The 18,564-nt window shown below is 45.1% G+C and overlaps 2 protein-coding genes across 3 annotated transcripts; both read left to right on the top strand.

Moving 5' to 3' along the window:
* Positions 1-455: 455 nt before the first annotated feature.
* On the top strand, positions 456-2,289 carry LOC1275530 (actin-like protein 6A). Its single transcript, XM_314784.4, has 4 exons — positions 456-801; positions 867-1,000; positions 1,071-1,292; positions 1,372-2,289. Exons 1-4 carry the CDS (start codon positions 603-605, stop codon positions 2,083-2,085), a joined length of 1,269 nt encoding a protein of 422 aa, XP_314784.2. The 5' UTR covers positions 456-602; the 3' UTR covers positions 2,086-2,289.
* A 2,230-nt stretch (positions 2,290-4,519) lies between these two features.
* On the top strand, positions 4,520-17,630 carry LOC1275531 (uncharacterized). Of its 2 annotated transcripts, none has more exons than XM_314786.4 (3): positions 4,520-4,795; positions 8,580-9,199; positions 16,300-17,630. In XM_314786.4, the coding sequence occupies exons 2-3, from the start codon at positions 8,988-8,990 to the stop codon at positions 16,310-16,312; spliced, it is 225 nt and encodes a 74-aa protein (XP_314786.3). In that variant the 5' UTR covers positions 4,520-4,795; positions 8,580-8,987; the 3' UTR covers positions 16,313-17,630. The 2 variants fall into 2 exon arrangements, with proteins under 2 accessions (XP_314786.3, XP_061514447.1); XM_061658463.1 differs by lacking the exon at positions 4,520-4,795 and adding an exon at positions 7,715-7,787.
* Positions 17,631-18,564: the final 934 nt, after the last annotated feature.

Below are 18,564 nucleotides of genomic sequence, written 5' to 3' on the forward strand. Positions count from 1 at the left end.
ATTATTTTGGCGGTTTTCGGTAGGCGCATCAAAATTTTATTGGTGGTTTTCGGTAGGTTAAAACTCGAAACTTAACTCGAGTTAAAAGAAGTGAAAGCGAAAGAAGTGTTAAGCGGGATGGGGTACTAATGCGCAAAATGAAAGTTTCATTTCAAAAGAATATGCATCCTTTACTTAGGATATGCATTAGATTTGGTTCAGCGGTTACACAAATGAAGGTCTTTCTGAAGTGTTGATCTGAAAATTGTACTAGGAATTCTAAGCCAAAGAATTCTTGCATATTCTTTTGAAATGGAACTTTCATTTTGCGCATTACTACCCCCCTCCCCCCCCGCCCTGCTTAACACTTCTTTCGCTTTCACTTCTTTTAACTCGAGTTAAGTTTCGAGTTTTAACCTACCGAAAACTACCGATAAAATTTTGATGCGCCAACCGAAAACCGCCAAAATAATCTGGCCACACTGCCTGTCAAGCTGTCACTGTGAAAAGTGACGCCGGGCATTGTTTGCGTTTGTTGCGCTTTGCCGCAATATTTTCGTGCATTTTCAGTGAAAAATTAGATTAATTTAAAGCGCTTCCGCCTGCAAACCGGCAAAGCAACGATGAGCGGTAGCGGCATGCTGTACGGGGGCGATGAAATCGGTGCGCTCGTGTTCGATCCGGGCCACCATTCGCTGCGGGTAGGGTACGCACAGGATGACACACCGAAAGCCGACATCCCGTCCGTGGTCGGCGTTGGTCCGGCGGATCCGGTCATGAATTCGGATCTGGAGACGAAAGCGGACAACAACATTGGCAGCAGTATGTAACGGATGGGTTATTGTAATGGAATCGGTTTATTGAAAAATCCTTTCCTTGTTTTTTAGCGAACAAGTACTACGTAGACACAACGCACATCAATGTCGCACGGCCAAACATGGAAATTCAGTCGTACATGAAGGATGGCATGATTGAGAACTGGGATCTGTTCGAAAAGGTCATTGACTACGTGTATGCGAAGGTAAGTGTTCGTCACGTTACGACCATAAGCGTCATGGAATAATTACCGCCTGTTTTCCTTTGGCCATCAGGTTGTACAGTCGGACTCGATGTACCATCCGGTGCTGTTTTCCGAATCTGCCTGGAACGTGCGCAACAATCGCGAACGACTGACCGAGCTCATGCTGGAAAAGTACAATGTTCCGGCATTCTTTCTCGTTAAAAATGCCGTTTTGGCCGCGTTTGCCAACGGGCGCGCAACGGCACTGGTGGTGGACAGCGGTGCAACACATACCTCAGCCGTCCCCGTTCATGTAAGTTTTGATTCGCCAAGGGTTTATTTTTGTCGGTATAAAAATGAATCATTTCAATGTCCCCCCACTCCCCCTGTAGGAAGGATACGTCCTCAGCCAGGCGGTAGTAAAATCACCGCTCGGCGGTGATTACCTTTCCCTGCAGTGTCGCCATTATCTCGAAGGGCAAAACATTGACCTCACGCCAACGTACGCGATCGCTTCGAAGGACGTGATAAAGGAGCGCGATACGGCCCGGTTCACGCCGAAGGAGCTGCCGGAAAAGCTGACCGCCTCCTGGCAGCAGTACATGCTGAAAGGCCTCCTGCAGGACTTCCAGATGTCGGCCGTGCAGGTGCTGGAAACGCCGTACGATGAGCGTACGGCCGCCGCCATCCCGGCCGTACACTACGAGTTCCCGAACGGGTACCATCAGGACTTTGGTCCGGAGCGGTTCAAGCTGGCGGAGAGCCTGTTCGATCACAACATGCTCGGGGCGGGCCAGCTAGCATCGGCCAGCGTGGGCATGTGCGATGCGGACGTTCGCCTGTCGCTGTACGGTTCGGTGGTGGTGACGGGCGGCAACTCGCTGCTGCCCGGGTTTGCCGAACGGCTTAACCGGGACCTGCAGCACCGTGCGCCGTCGAACACGCGGTTAAAAATGATCTCGGCGAACGGGTCGGTCGAGCGGAGGTTCGGCGCGTGGATCGGCGGTTCGATTCTGGGCAGCATCGGCACATTCCAGCAGATGTGGATCTCCTCGCAGGAGTACGAAGAGTCGGGCAAAAGTCAGGTGGAGCGGAAGTGTCCCTAGAACGTGCACGGTGTGTTGAATAGGTGTGCGTGCATCCCCGGTTCAGTGTGCGTAGTGTGTACTTTCATGCATATGTGTTTTTTTTTTTTTAACGAACCTCCATATTGTGTAATCCACTTACTTTTAGCTCCCTCGATGTGACAAGAAGCAGCAGGTTGTGAGAGAAATAATAACAAACTGCATTCGTATTGCAAAAGCACATGACCTCGAGCGCGTTACTTGTTTCCTTGTTGGGAGTTGGTTAGTCGTTAGTCCTTCCGTGCTTAACCCCTAGCGTGACCCCTACTAATGGAGGTTTACGGTACCGGGCTGGTGTTCGCAGTAAGAGAAGTATACAAAATAATACACCACATTCCTTAAATAGCAGAGATAGAGAGCAATAGGCCTTCTTTTTTGTGCTAAAGCCAGCCAGCAAACGGTTTTGATTAAGCAGGCCGATAATCTCTTGGTCCCACACGAGTGCTGCGCTCTCGTTCGTACGTCCTCACCTAATCTCACTCCACTTCAAGTCAAGATGGTGGTGGCTTGCGGGGATCGACTTAACTGCGCATTTTCAAGCCGGTGGGAAGCCTATCGATCCGTCATCGCTGAACTAAATTGTTTGCATTTTACACCCGGCACTTTAATGAAAGCGTATCATCTTGAGGCGATCGATTGAAAGATACACTCGGGTAGGGGAGAGAAGCGGGTGGTATACTATGGTGATCAACGAGGTAGGCTCTCCGATCGAACCCATGGACTGTGTGTGAGAATGGAACGATCGCGCTCGTACCTCGAACCGGTTAATGGCGGTTTATCGACGTGTAATCTTCGTTCCCACTTCACCGCGGATCGGTGCCACGAAGGTTGATGTATTGTACAAACTAATGCCGATCCCGAGGGGCGATAGTGGCTGTATGCATCATGATCATTTATTCCCGCACATGTGCCATTAATGGTACGGTGTGGACCGATTTGCGTTTTACGTACTTTCTGCCAGATTCCGCCACGACAGGAAGGGAATTTGCACTTTGATGTAGTAGGTGGCCACGTATTTTAGGTGTTTGTGGGTTGAACTTTAACTGGGGAGTTTGTTGTTTGAGTTAAGAAGTGTTAATACCGAAACGCAAACGACGACGACACGTGTCACGTGGCTTTGGTGAAGGAAAACAACTACTTCTGGAACTGGTTGAGTTCGGTACCTCTGGTAATGGAAACTCTGGTAATTTTCCATTCTTATGCCAGGGGTATCCGATTTTCGTTAACCATTTCGTAACGAGTTTTGGAAACTTTCCATAATGCTCCCATACTGCAACCCGAACCCTGTGGTCAAAGAACGGTTGAGGACCAGGTAGTTTATCGTCTGACGAGTTAAGATAACAGCTGTTTGTATAGCAGGGTAGACTTCCAAATTTTTAGTTTCCTTTTCTTCTCTTTTTCTCGTGAGAAAGGGACAAGGAAAGAGAGCTAAGATAAGGTCTTTTTTTTCTTATTGGTATACTTATTGATGCTTTCCACTGGAATTTTCCATCGTTTATTCTTTCGAGTGAGTCTTTTCCGCAATTTTGGCGTTCTCTAATGCCTTAAAGAATCCTTTTCAGAGGGGGATAACGTTCGCAGGTAAAAAATATGAGAAAAGCAGAAAGAGAAAATAGGATAGAAACATAAAAGCGATGACAAACACAAGATCCAAACACTGAAGGGAACATAAAATCGTACATTCCTTTTTTGAAGAGGTTTCCTTTTTAATTGAGTATTTTTGTTTCAGTTTTGTAATGGTGCTTTTAGGGATAATTTACTTTCAATTTTTATTGCAAATTTTTCTATAGAAAGTTTGAATCACTTTCCACATTCTATAGCAAAATACGTAATGTTTTGAATGATTCGTGTTGTAATAGATTAATTTATGGTACAATTTTCATCAATTTATGTCCTGATTAATAAGGCACTTATCTTACTTATTTTACCATGCGCTATGGTTTTAAAGCGCTTGGTAAAATCTAGAACATCGACGGTAGATTATGCCGAATAAATGAAAGAAAGCACAAAAACGCTATGGATTTCCCAGTGTGTCCCATCCGGACTGTTCATCAGTGTGTTCTTTTGTCCTTCTTTGTTTCGGCGTTTGTTTGTCTTCTCTCTCGTTCGCTCCACTGTGAGTGGCATACTTCAACGCACACTACCAAATGCTCCACGGTCACTACAGTGTCTGGAGCACAATCTCGGACAGCATTATTTTCTATGTGAAAAATAGTTGCACTAAAATCATTCATTTAATTGTTTTAAATTTAAGCATGTACAAAACATCACAAATGTTTTTTTTTCTTAATATTTAATAAATTAAACTGTAAGAATAACATAAAAACATTTCGTTATCTGTACCAAGTGCAACGCGGCACACTGTAGTCAGCGCGCTCGTATCGCTGTGTGAGTGAGCAAAGCATTGCGACGGGGTTTTGTTGTTGTTGTTTTCGGTGCCGCGCGCCCTTCCGAAGTATAAATCAACCCATCCGGCTGCACTGGAGCAAGCTTTTTCATTCCAGTTCTGCCCTCGCTTCGGTGCGGATCATCACAACAACGCTTAGGCTTTAAAAAGTACGCAGGAGAGTTTAAAGTACGAACAAAATAATTAAAAGCCAGTTTTATTGAACATACGCAAACACACACAGTGATCGGCTACTGTGTTTTGTTAATACGGAGTGTGTGATTCCAGTGAAAAAGGAAACGAAAGGTGGGTTGTTTTGTTCGTTTTGTTGCGTTTTTGATGATGTGGTGTGGTGTAAATTTAATTAAAAGTTGTGTCCTTAGCTGCATTCGGTGGTATTACTAGCGCTTTGGTAGGAGAAAGGAGAGGCCCAAAAACAAAACCCTTTTGCGTGTGTGGGTGTGTGTTTTTATGGGGTTGTTGTTTTTTTTTCTTTTTTCCCGTGCGTTGAATCAGAAAACTCTGTCGAAAGTCATCAAAATCCAACATGAAAAAGGGTGTTTTACAACTGCGTTCCAGTTGCAAAAATACATCCCCGGCCTGTGAGTGTTGATGGTGGATGGGTGTGTGTACTGCTTGGCTTATCTCATTCGGAAGGAAAGTGAAATTATTGCATATTTGTGCGCCAAGGCTGTGATGCATGCAAACCGGGGCAAAAGAGAAGATCCCATTTCTTCCGACAGTTGAAGAGTGCGTCGAGTATGGTAAAACAACACACACATAGCTCGGCCCTACGGGCATCCATCATGATCATTGCCGTAGTAGGCCGTGTGCCAAAAATAGCTCATAAAAGAGATAATAAATGTGTCGACGGATGGTTGTGGTGTTGGTGCGGCGGTTGTGCCCATCAACATTTGGCATTAGAACCAAAAAACTTTGTGTTGTGTGACTTTCAGTGTTGCTGTGTTGTTGGGTTGCAACCGTTTTTTCCTCTTTTCTTTATGGCTTTCGGGTGGGTAAAAACAATTACGCATTTGTGAGTCCGTGTGTGTGTGTATTCCACCGAGCGTGAAGGAGCAACATAATGTTCTTTGTATGGAAGAGGGGAATAAATCCATAATGAAATGAATGAAGTGATAAATACCGGTCCGGGAGATAAAAACAGCCAGCCGGATAGAGGAGAAGCAATGGCATGAAGGGGGAAAGAGAGGACAAGCTTTTGTTTTGATTCGCTTGGCATATTCTCCCTTCCATTCGCGCACTCACACCGACAAACAAAAACATACGAGCTTTTCGATGGACAAACCTCAAAGTGGAACTTAAAACAGGTTTTTTACATAACTTTCAAATTCTTCGCATACTTAGATGGGTCTCCCTTAAATGTTCTTGACAACGAGCGCCTGAGTGTATGCAATGAGATGTTTAGCGATACAATAATTTTAACCGCGCGGCTACATGAGGTGAAATATACAGCGAAATGAACTATTTGACAGGTGAAATATCCGACAGGCACAGCTAAAGGGTTGGGGGAGACACAACATCCGCTTTCGAAATTCTATTGAAAATAATATCTTCTCAAGCAGAACATTCCCTAATTGGAAGAAATTATAATCTGTTGACTGAAAATTGACGAAATACTCAATATTGAAGTTATTTAATGGATTTAATTACGATTTTGTGCACGTTATTTGTTTGCATTGCACATCAGCTGGTTGCTGTGATGCGTTATCCGTCAGATATTTCGCCTGTCAAATAGTTCATTTCGCTGTATATTTCACCTCATGTAGCCGCGCGGTAAAATTCTATTTCCTTTTTGTAAGTAAAAATATAAAAAAAAGTTTTAAAGAAGTATAAAAAAACTCCCAAATAACAAAATGCGTTTCTATATTTTTGACATTATTTTGTTTTTGCCAAATTGATGATTACTTAGCAAATTCCAAAAAAAAAAAAACAAATCTATATCTTCTTATCTGTAACCAAAGTGGACAGACAAAACGACTGTACAAACAAACTAATCAAATAATTAGCTATTTTGAAATCTTCCCTTGGGAGCAGCCGCCCCTCTTATCTACCACGGTGCAATTTCGGAGCTTTGCGCGAACTTTCTGCGCCCCCCAAATGTGTCAATAATCGTAAGCCGCCGCCCCAATGTAGGTTTATCGCAAAACCCCGTTTTCCCTCCCCCATCTGACTTGTTTGTGTTATCGAGTCGCGTAGATAGATGTGTAGATGTCGGATGAAGAGCTATTTTAGCTGATGAAGGGCAGCAACAGCTAAGCAAGCGACATTTACTTACCTCTCTCACCCGCTGTAACCAATCAGCGGCACTGAATTAGTGATGGGAAAAATGAAGTTTTCGTCGGAATCGATTGCGGCTAGCTCCGAATCGATCCGGCATTGGTTCCGGAATCGGATCCGGGATTGGCTATGGAATCAGCTTCAGAATTAGCTCCGGAATCATAACCTGTTTCGGAATTGGAATCGTTTCGGAATCAAAATTCGGGTTTCGGAATCCACATCGGCTCTAGAATCGGAATTTGCTCCGAAATCAGAATCGGCTTCGAAGTCGTAGTCGGTTTCGGCATTCTAATAAGAATAGACGTTGGGATCCAATGATGTATTCTCATGGAGATTGCCGGATTTTGCTTCTGAAATTTATTATTTAAATTCAAGAACTTATTCTCATTCCGGAGCTAATTCCAATTCTGGAGTCAATTCTGATTCCGTTACCGGAGCAAAATGCTATTCCCAGGTCGATTCCAATTCTGGAGCCGATTTTGATTTCGAAGCTGATTCCGATTTCGGAGTCAACTCCGGAGTTGGCACCGGAGGCGACTCTAGAATCAACTCCGGAATCGGCTCCGGAATTGATTCCGAACACGGAATCGGGCAGGTCCGATTCCCAAGCTCCCACCACTACACTCAATATGTCCGGAAGACGGACGCGATCAGGCAGCATGGCTCTGTGCGCGGCAGTTGGTGTGTACCGTTGCCATCTCAATGCCCACCAACTGCGTCCGCGTTCGTCCGTCTTCCTTCGGCATCGTTGAACGCATCGCAGGGTCACCGTGAAATCCACCCGGCTGCCTCTCACGACACCACGACGGCGACGACGACGATGATGTTGTACTTTGTACCCCTTTCGAATAGGGCAGGCAAAGAGGCGGGCGCCTGATGCAGGCAGCGACAACTATAAAATGAGCCAACGCTCCGACTGTGCCCACTTGGATGTGCGTGAGCGAGTGAGCGTGCGTTTTGGTCTGACTGGGGCAGCTTAGAGCTTAAAGCGGTCATATTGGTAAGACGGAAAGGGCAAGCAGTAGTGCTAGCTGGCAGTAGTAGGCCTTGCTGAAGCGGGGTTGCATTTGAATTTCGAAACGATCAAGTGTTCGATATCGCCCCTGTTACTACGTTAAGTTACTTAGCGAGCTTTTTTCGAGTGCTTTGTGTGCATTTGTCACCCATGTGCTGTCTAAAGTGGTTTACCATTAATTATTCTTTGCATTGCTGCAGCTTGAAATTAACGTTGAAATCGACGTTTTATTACAAAACAACGATAAAGGTATTGTCATTGGCTGGACAAAAGAATGACCTCCAAAAGAGGGTCCGCAATTCAATCAGCAAATAATGGCCATCTCTCTCTCCCGATTGTGGCGATTTCTCCATTTCTTCGAGAAATGGAAAGAACAGCAAAGGAGGAGCCACATTCACTATCGAAATCAATTGACCCGCATTGTGCACCCGCCGTCCTGTGGAGGTGGTCCTCGGTGGCCTTGGTAACAATGGTGCCCCCGGTTCCTTCGTTCCCGAAGGCAACTTCGCCTATCGCCCGAACGACGATGATAGCGAGGGAAGGGCAGAGATTGCACAAAACGACACAAATAAAGGCCAATTCTCCGACCCCCTTTCGACCGTCAGCTCGCAACCAACACACCGGGCGAACGCGTCGCTGATAAGCCCGGTTTCGGCGGGCCTCCAAAATTGAATTATCAAACATAACAGCAGTCCCCAACAGCCAGACAAACCCCCATCCGCACGGATGAAGCTTTTCTTACAATCGGTTCCGTTTCTTTCTTTCCTTCATTTGCAGGTTGTTTTGCTGAAGCTGCTGTCTACTGCTCCGACGACGTGTGTGTGTGGCTGGCTCGTTTTTTCTTGATAAACAAGAATCGCACAAACCGATAGGTGGGGAGGGGTCAGTACCTTCTGCTGTGCAGCCCGGATTCGTCTTCGTCGATCATACCCACAACGGTGGTGGTAGTGTGTGGTCCAGCCGCAGCATCTTGCGCCGTCATAGCACAGAACAACAAAAGAAGGAGAAAAAAGGCATCCAGCTTCAAGAACGGGACGGAGCCGAACGAGAAGAGGATAGTTCAGCAGATTGCTAGTTTTATTATTATTGCGTCGGAAATCGTCAACCACGCGTGTGTTGTTGTTGGTACCGCAAAGACACACCCTCTCCACTCCGCTCTACGCCAAACATCGCACGCAGCTCACCATGGACAACTTGCGAAATCTGTTCGGGCAAGTGTCGGCCATGACGTCAATGAAGGCAACGGCGGCGAGCCCCTCACTGTCCTCGCCATCCTCGATGGGTGGCAGCGGTGGTGTGGGGGGCCGAGACCACCGATCCGGTTCGGTCGGCGGTGGAGTCGGCGGCACGATGGGAACTCATAAAGCGGCCGATCGGGACAGTTACTACTACATCATGTAAGTATCTTTTGGGCTGTGGGCAATGGGCACTAAGAGATTTGACGACGAGAAGGGTAGGGTAATGTAAAGCGAGCGTAATGGAGTTGTCCTTTTTTTCTGTGGGTGCGTCCGGTTGCTTTAAGTTGATAGAAGCTCATTTCCGGGCTCATTGATGGAATTGGTTTCTTTTGCGAGGAAGGATATGGATTTATGCGGTGCAAAAGGGAGATGAACGCAAGGAATATAACAAGATTATATTCGGCATGAGCGCCATCCTGGTAGTAGCTATTGTGTAGAGGAAATCCATTTCCTAATAATCACAAATCTATGTATTAGGAAGAATTGGTATTCTCTCTTATGTGTTATTGATTACAGATTATTGTAGTTATTTTATACTCTTATTTAAATTATATTTTATCTACGTCTTAGAAATAATCTGCTCTGGTTTCTAAATGCAGAACCCAGAATTTTATACTTTTTTTTAAAGACCGTTGCAAAAACAGCTTTTTTCTGAATTTATATTGAATATCTTGGCAATTTGATTTGACCTTCGATTCTATGACCAAAAATGCACCCTAATATTTATGACCACCTACCCCGGTAGGTAATACATTTCATAAGCTTGTATTCGTATTGGAGAAAAAAATCTTATTTAACTTATTTATGTACCTATAATAAGGATACTTTTTTTGATGTTATAAATTTATGATGTTTGGCTTATAGTTACGTACATTTAAATGAACAGTAAATAGTTCAACTGACACTAATAGACCGCCATATCGTCCCGACTGTCGGGGCAATCATTTCAAACTAAATGACTTTAGAACAATATTTGGAGCTAGAAAACTTTTGGAATAGATTCTATAAATATAAGTACATGCATTGCTATACATATCATTACACAATTAACGACTCAACCGAAACCAAAATCTTTTATTGTATGTATTTTTCCTACCGAGGGTAGGTGGTTATAGAAGTAATGAGTAAAATTTGATTTTATTTTTTAAAAGACATTAAATTTGTTTGTAAAATTCTGATTTTTTTACCAATGTTTGAAAACATGTTTTTTCTAGGCATTCTGAAAACTTTCGATTCGATTCGATTCTTCAATAAAAAGTTGTTATACAAATAATTAGCAAAACATACCCGGGTAGGTGGTTATAGAAATGAAGGTTAATTCTATTAGATTTAGTTTTCAAGCTCAAAACTATCAAATAAGCCCTCAAACAATGGAAAACACAAAATCCAACTACATTTGATCATAGTGCAACGTGGCCCTGCTTTTACGCCTGAAGGGTATGCAATGTGAAAAGTGGAGCAAAATGTTTTCGCGGCACCCTGTGTGGATTTTTTGGACAATCTCTGGTGCGATATCGTGTTACGGTTGTTTTGTTTTTGTTTGATTGTTCAGAAATTGTTCTGAACGAGAAAAGTCTAACTGCTCGTTATTATACAAATCTAAAATTAAAACAATTTTATTGAGTTATTATTAATCTTTAATATTTATGTGATCATCTTGTCTAAAATGCTTTTTAGCTGTAGCTGTTTATTTGTTTTAAACGATGAAATTAGGTCAAAATAGAAGGTTTTTTTTTACCAAATGCAACCTGTGACAATCTGTCTTCGTACTCAATAAAGCACCAGAAACTGTTGCGCTCTTCTTTTGCTCATCCACTTACAGTGAAGTTTACACTTCTTAAATGATTAATTAGTTCGCCGACGGTACATGGGGCATTGTACATGGTTTGCTGGGATGTTTTGCTTCTGCTCAAGCCATCCATCCCCCGGCGCACGTCTTTATCTGTGTAAAACATGTGCATGCGATCGTTCGCTCTCGGTACCGAGCGTCTCTCCGCCCAGCGCAATTACAATGTGTTGTTCATCTACTTGCTCTGATGAAGACCTTCAACTCTACACCCGGTTTACCTTCAACCGTCGAGGTCGAGAGGTACCGAGGTTTCTGCTAAGTGATCTTGCTCGGTTTGCTGTACCGGCTGTGTGAGTGCCTCCCTTTTTATGAGTAATAATCAACTCGAAGCAATGCGTCACAAGTCGATCGTTAAACATGATGGAACTGGGGAGAAGTACAAAGTGCTAAAAATACGCCTGTTTTTATTCTATTTGTAAAACACTTTTTTATCTTTGCTTCCAAATCTTCCAGTTCTAGGTTATATTTATCAAGACCGGTTTTTCTCGAGCCCATTGTAGGGCTGTAAAATATGACGATGATTAATGGATTTCTATTGCGCTTTGATTTGAAATACGTTTGCATTCAAATCGAAAGACGAAAGAAAGGATCGAAACGGAACTAAGATTGTTTAAAAATAGTCCCAATAGATCTAGGGAAGCAGTAAAGAGACGGGAGGAAATAGTAAAGCCACGGAAGACACAATCATAAAGGAATGGCAAAAAGCAAAAGAGATAAACGAAAGAGAAACAAACGTTTAAAACGCGCGCGGAAAGCATATGACCAAAAAAGCAAAACAAACAAGTTCAACGTGCGATCGGGCGCACTGCTCTTGGAAGCTTGCGCGTTCTGCTCACCTAGGTTGGCCGCCTTACCCCCTCTTTCTCTCTCTCTCTCTCATGGAACCACCATAGAGAACCAGTTCTCGCCTTCATCTGCTACACACGGCGGTCACGGTGTGCGTAAGGCTCGTCCCCACTGCTAGCGAGTGGGCACCGAGGGCCTTAGTCGATTGTACGGTGATGCAGGTTAGTTTCAGTTGTATCGCGACACTGCGGCCATCAGCACCACGCTGCTCGAGCACCGTACACACAAACGCGCTACCCAGTCCCCCTGCCAGCCAGCCAGCCAGCCAGCCGGCCGTGGGAAGTGGTGTAATCGAACCGTCATCCAATACGCGCGGTTGCAGTTTTATGTCACAGGCCGAGCCTTGTCTCGTCTAGCGTAACCGAAGCAGAGGCGTGCATTTTGCTAGCTGTAGCGTCCATTTATTACAACAAAAAATAGAAACGATTTCAGTGCGTAGATAAGAGAGTGCGTGTTTGAGGCGTTTGTTGCCTTCGGTGTGTGTGTGTTTATGTGTCGATCGCAGCACTATAATCGTTGAGTCTGTTGAGAAGAACGCATTCCTATCCGGGCTTGCATTGGCTCATCCTCGGCGAAGAAGAAGAAGCTTAATAGCGGCTCAATAATAGTCCCTTTCTTCGTGCCGTTCTGTGTGTTTCGAAGTACGTATTTTTAAGGTTTATTCCTTCCATTGGTTGTGATAGTGAAATTATTGCAATCGAACAACCTATTTTACCTCCCTTTCTACACCGGTGGGCGACTGATGGAGCGTTAGCCGACTAGACGACTGAATTACCGATCGGTCGTTGTGCACCGGGTTGTGATACACGATCGAACTCTGAGTGGAACCGTATTATATCATCGCTGTTCGCATTTGTATAGAACCAGCTTTTGAGCTCGCTTGCTCGCAAAGATTACAGTACAGTTAGTTCGGTTAGGCAGCGGTTTAGGCTCTTGTTTAAAAGGCAGGAAACACCTTCGCTTTACTCTTCTACGCTCCGATTCCTTCTCACATTGGAAAGGATGGATTGGTATCGATTGGAAGGGTCTGTCCTCATAAATAGTGTAGTGGCCGTAGTCGCTACCATAATAGTCGCTACCTACACCCAACCTCCCTTGAGGGAGCCAATGAGGGAAACAATTAAAATGTTCAATAATTCAGCACCGGTTGTGCTAAGTGGGGTCACACAAATGAAAGGTAACAGATGTGTGAGGCGCTCTAACTTCTTTCTGCAATACGCATTCCTTTCAGTAGAAGTTTTCCCATTTGAGCGAATCGAATAATATGTCATCCAAAAGTCATCGAATCGAACGCCGCCACTGGAATGGTGCCAATCCGGCTGACATCTGCTGAAACGGTTGAAAAGTTTGGATCGAACCCCTTGAAACGACTGTTTACCATATATTAATACCTTCGAACTTTCGAAGTCGTTTCGAACGGCTGCAGAAAAATAGAAAGGTGTTTTGTAAAATATGTGCGAATGAATTTCGCCAACACACCGTCTGCTGGTAGTGCTGCTGCTGCTGAATCTCTAGCTGTGTGTGTTAGTTGAACGCTTTCGGATATTTTACGTTTTTACTCCAAATTCGATACCGATACACACGAACAGGTTTACCCATCCGGGTGCCACCCGGTCCGTGAAGTTTTTGGAACGTTTGATGCCTATTATCATCGCAATTTACTATGCGGATGCATTCGCAACAAAACCCTAACCACGGTACAAAGAAGTAGATGGGTAGCTTGTAGGATACTTTCGTTTTTTTTGAGTGAATCATCCTGAAGTTTCCTTCAATTTTTACGTTTAAGACAACTGTAAGAACATGCGGAAATTCCACCCCGCCGAATCGAATGAAGCGTAATGATGTCATTTGATTCAAACCAATCTCGCGCAGATCTCGTTAACCGAAACGAGCTGCTGCTGAAAGGGGAATTCCTACTTCAAGGTTTCGGTTTGCCCGTTGCGTGACGCGGGATCGGGCGGCTTAATAGTTCTTGCGCTCTGGTGCTCACCTTCCTTGATCAGTGTTCCGGTTCAATGACTGTAGAACAAGTCTAGCATAGCTAACTTAACGAACGAACCAACCAACCAACCAACCATTCCACTGATTGAGAGGCTAGACATTCTTCGAAGGTGTTCTGGCTGAGAGCGCTTGACCAAGATCAAGATCGTGGCAGAATAAAGCACGCAAAAGAATTACCCATGAATAGTTCGGTCGGCTGGGTGGCTACGATGCTTCCGGAGCTCACACATAGGCTCAACATTTAATTGTTAAAACGTTCATCTGTTTCTTCAAACATGTTTGTGTAAGGGTTCAACCGAACTAGCCTGCAATAATAAAAAGCATTAATTGCGTGTTCTCTCAAAAGTTGGTCAAGTTTCTCAAGCAAGCCACCGGCGACGGGGAGTTTTGTAGCCGCCGTAATCGACGATTGGTGAAGGTCGCATAATGAGCGTGGCAAGAGGGAGGGGGGCTTCTTCAATGCGTGTGTGCGTGCGGGATGGCGCGCATAAGCCTATGGGGTGAGATGTTGTTTTTTTGTGTGTGCGGTTTTTGCTGCGCTATGCAGTGGACCAACGGTACGCAATACAGCGTGGTGTGGCGGTAGTCCCCTCTCCAGCATCCAGGCACCGAGCTGTTGGCATAAGCGACGCGCGGGTCAGGGTGAGCAATGCCGATGCTGTCGTAACGATTGGAATCCGCGCGGAATGACCGTGGCAAGCTCTTTGAGATGATTAATCAAATGCGAACAAACACATTGCACGGCCGGACGATGGCGCTCTATTGGGTGTACCGTTCCGGAGAGTGAGCGCACTGAGGCTCTTATGTGTGGCCCTTCTTTGGACAGTGAAAGCAACTGCTGTATCGTGTCGTCCGCCAGTGCTGCTTATTTTGGGCAGGGAAAACAGCGAACATTAAATCCGTCAAAACGCCACTGTTCTTCCTCCGGGCTTCTTAAACGAAGATGTTCCGTGTGGATAATGGTGTGCTCCCTGCCGCCACCTAAACCCCCGGGGAGCGTAGGTTTTACGGGAGGATAAGTGTCCCAGTGAGAGACACACAGGACAGTCGACTGCGGCTGACAGCAGCACGTACAAAATCTAGAACCGGCCGGGCGACGGGCGAATTGATGACTTTTCCATTTTTCATGTCCATTCCCATCGTCTGTTGGGGCCGACCTTCCGCCCCTGGTGTCGCATGACTTCCAAGTTCTATTCTTTTGGGGTTAGTGGTGTGTTGGTGTGAGGATGTTAGGCATTCAGGCGAATAACAGGCAAGAGACTAGAAATGGTAGAACGCGCATTCACGCTTGAAGGGAATTTGCCTTTTCCTTTTGGCGAAGCGATGACATTTTAACGAACGTCAGCCAGAAGGTGTGCCAGATCCTTATCACTTTGGTTGAGCTGTACCGCAGAAGTGGGTCATTACTGCCGGGGTGAGGATCTTAAGATGAAGAATCCTCTCGTCGTATCGATTCTCGGTGCGATGTGGACCGGGATGAAGGGTCTATTTTGCTGCGTCGAGTGGTGGAAATTTGGAAACGCTTCAATGAGAAGACGGGTCGAGATTAGTGTTGGGAGGTCGAAAACGGACCTACCCCCGATTCGGATTCCGTGTTCGGAATCAATCCCGGAGCCGATTCCGATGCTAGAATCGATTCCGACTCTGGAGCCGATTCTGGATTTGACTCTGGAGTCGGCTCCGAAATCAGAATCGACCTGGGAAAAACAATTTCCTTAGGTAACGTAATGAGAATTGACTCCAGAATTGGAATTAACACTGGAATGAGAATCAGTTCTTGAATTGAAATAAGAAGTTTAAGAAGCAAAATCAGTTTTCAGGAATCAGGAATCTCCATGAGAATGGATCGTTTACAAGTAAATTCTTTGCGGCTATCAATCAATCTTATGAAGATGCCGAAACCGACTTTGATTCCGAAGCCGATTCTGATTTCGGAAGCCAATTCTGATTCAGGAGCCGATTTCGATTCCGGAACCGATTTCGATTCCGGAATCGGTTCCGCTTCGCGAACCAATTCCGGAGCCGATTCCGATTTCGGATCCGATTCCGGAAACTGATTCTGGACCTCAATTCCAGAAAATAGAGATTAGAGATAGAGGGACATGATTCTGGTATCGATTCAAGGAAACTTCGGAGCTAGCCGGAAACGATTCCGACGAAAACTTCATTATTTCCATCACTAATCAAGATAAAGTTACTGGGTTTGAAGCATCAAAATTAATCACCTTACTGCTAGTTTAGTGAGGATATAAAGTGTCTTCTATACAAGAATCTTCTAACAAATGCGGTTTTTATCAAATTAAACCTGAATTGCTTTAAACATGTTTCAAAATACATGTAGCTATTCCAGTTCCCAGATAACTACTAAGGGGTTTGAAGTAGTCAATTAGCAAATTAGCATGCCAAGCGTTATAAAACGTGTAGATGAATTAATTACCAATTATTTAGCCTCTAAAAGGACAACTCCCGTTTCTTAGTCGAGCTGTCAAGTGCTATCCTTTTCAAGTACTTTCCTTACTAATCATTTTGTTCTTCTGTTTTCTCTTCCAATTTCTGCCTCTAGGTGGCGTTCCTAGTTCTACAAGGGGAGAGTGATTAAAATTCTACTTCATATCCTGTCTCAGTTTTCTTCGCTTCAATCCCGGCGGCATAGAGCTAGCTTGAAAAGTGTCGCGATATTCTTATTAACCTTTCCAACGTACGTCTCACCTTCTGCTACATTATTTACACACCGCACCCGGCCACACAGGCTCAGGATCAAAGGCTCGAAAAGGCTGCGCCGATAGAGAGCGAGATAATAATGACACTGTCGCTGCTAGGTGCCAACACGGCCTGGATGGTCGCAATCTGGGCCGGTTTGCTGCTCGTCTTCAGCCCGGTCCTGTTCGTAGTGAGCGTGTGTCTGCCGGAGCTGCCCTTACTGCTCATTAGGCGCCTGCATTACATCCCGTTCGATTCCGTTTGATTGGCGACCGCAATGGTTCCTCCCGGGAAAGGCGAAAGGGCCACAGATAGAACCAAGCAGGGCATCAAATCCCCAAGTCCTACACAAAAGGAGAGAGAGGATAGTGATTAGATGGTAGCTAGGAGTAGGACTTCTTCGATTACTGTTGGAATATGATCAGACTCGGGTAGCTTCTTCTCCTATTGGATTTCGGTCAATTTTGGTGCCCTCTGCCCGCTACTAGGAAACGAATAGGGGAAACCCACCACACGCCACCAAACGGCACTTCTCAGAGACTGCTTATTTATTCTAGTGAGAACACGAGACAAAAGAAAGGCTAAATTAATTTATCGCATAGAGTGTGAGGCAAGATTTTGGGTCAGGATTGAATTGTGCCCAACAAATAAGATAGATAGGCACACACACGCGAAAAAATGTCGATCTGTCACAATGTGTGTGTGCGTTAGCAGACTTACCGTACGTACCTGTCGTCCCTTCTCCCCGGAGGCCATTAGCCTAATTAAACGTGATAGAGCAACGGAGCGCCACTACTACAGCCTTGTTACTACTGCCTCTGGATGCAGCGTCGCTGCCCCGCAATTGTAATCCGCAATGGGTTGGGTAGAACATATCCCGGTGCTTTGATTGCAGGAGGATGCAGGATAACCAGTGTTGTGTGTGTCTCCCCTGTGCGCTCTCGGCATCACCGTGCAAGCACATTGTCTGATTAATTTCTACATTAGAAAGCGCAAACATCGACAGCAACGCGAACGCGAGTAGAAGAAGTGCCTTAAACGAGAAGGGAAGAATCTGAAAACTTTTGACTATACAAACGAACGATGATGATATTTTGACACCATATTTTGTACATTCTTTATACCTAAGTATTATACCACATTGTGTGTGCAAGTGCCGTTTTAAATAAAGCGACCATTTTATACAACTTTTAATTTTACTGTTCGAAATAGAAATTCTGTACAAAATCCGAACTGCAATTGACAACTGAACAACTGAACTCGCAGCAAACATGTCCTGATTTCGTTTTCGCCCAGTGATGGCCTCTTTGCACACACAGATACACAGCTCGAAGTAGCCATCGAATTGCAATCGAAACTGCCATGGTTACGCATCGAACGGTGGGCCTTTTGTTCTGCCGTCGGCGGTGTTGGTAACCCTACGAAACTGCGGGTCGCTATTTACCTGCAATAAACAGCAATCGAGCGTTATCCTTCAATCCGGCCGCGCGCGTGTGTTTGTGTGTGTGTGTGTGTGCGTTAGAGTGAGACCTCCGCGAAACGAAAAGCAAAAGGGCAAGCGGGCAGAAGTTTCTTCAGGCCAAGGAGTTTTCAGCACTTGAGAAGTTTTTGCGCGCAGGGCTCGAAATCCGAACTAAAGCGTCGAAAATAATTAAAGCAAGCGTGGTGCAAGCGGTGTGGCGGCGAAGGTGACGGAGTGTAACAAATCGATCGAAATCCGGTTATCTAAATTTATCCTTCGGGGGCATTTAACGTTTAACGAAAACAAAAAAAAAATACAGGATTGAATTTAGGCAAATTTTAACCCCTCCGTCCTGCCCCCCAGATTGCTGCGATCCGCGCGGCGTAGTGTGAGTGCTGTTTGGAGGGCCTCTATTTTAAGGCGCCTGGTAGGTAGGCAATCGAGTGTATCGAAAGCGGTTGCGCGCGCGTTCACCCCGCTGTTTTCTTCGTCTTCGGTTCGTCCAGGCGCGTTTATCGTTAATTTGTGAAAAGCGGATAAAAAACAAAACTTGCGTTCGTTCTTTTTTTCGTCTTTTCCTCTCTACTCGACGCTAAAAAAACAGGCTAATCGTGATCCGTGACGCCGCCGCCGGGGGTGTGCCGTTATAAATTTCATCCATTTCGA

The sequence above is a fragment of the Anopheles gambiae genome, chromosome 3 (assembly GCF_943734735.2).
Source record: "Anopheles gambiae chromosome 3, idAnoGambNW_F1_1, whole genome shotgun sequence".
NCBI classification, from domain to species: domain Eukaryota; kingdom Metazoa; phylum Arthropoda; class Insecta; order Diptera; family Culicidae; genus Anopheles; species Anopheles gambiae.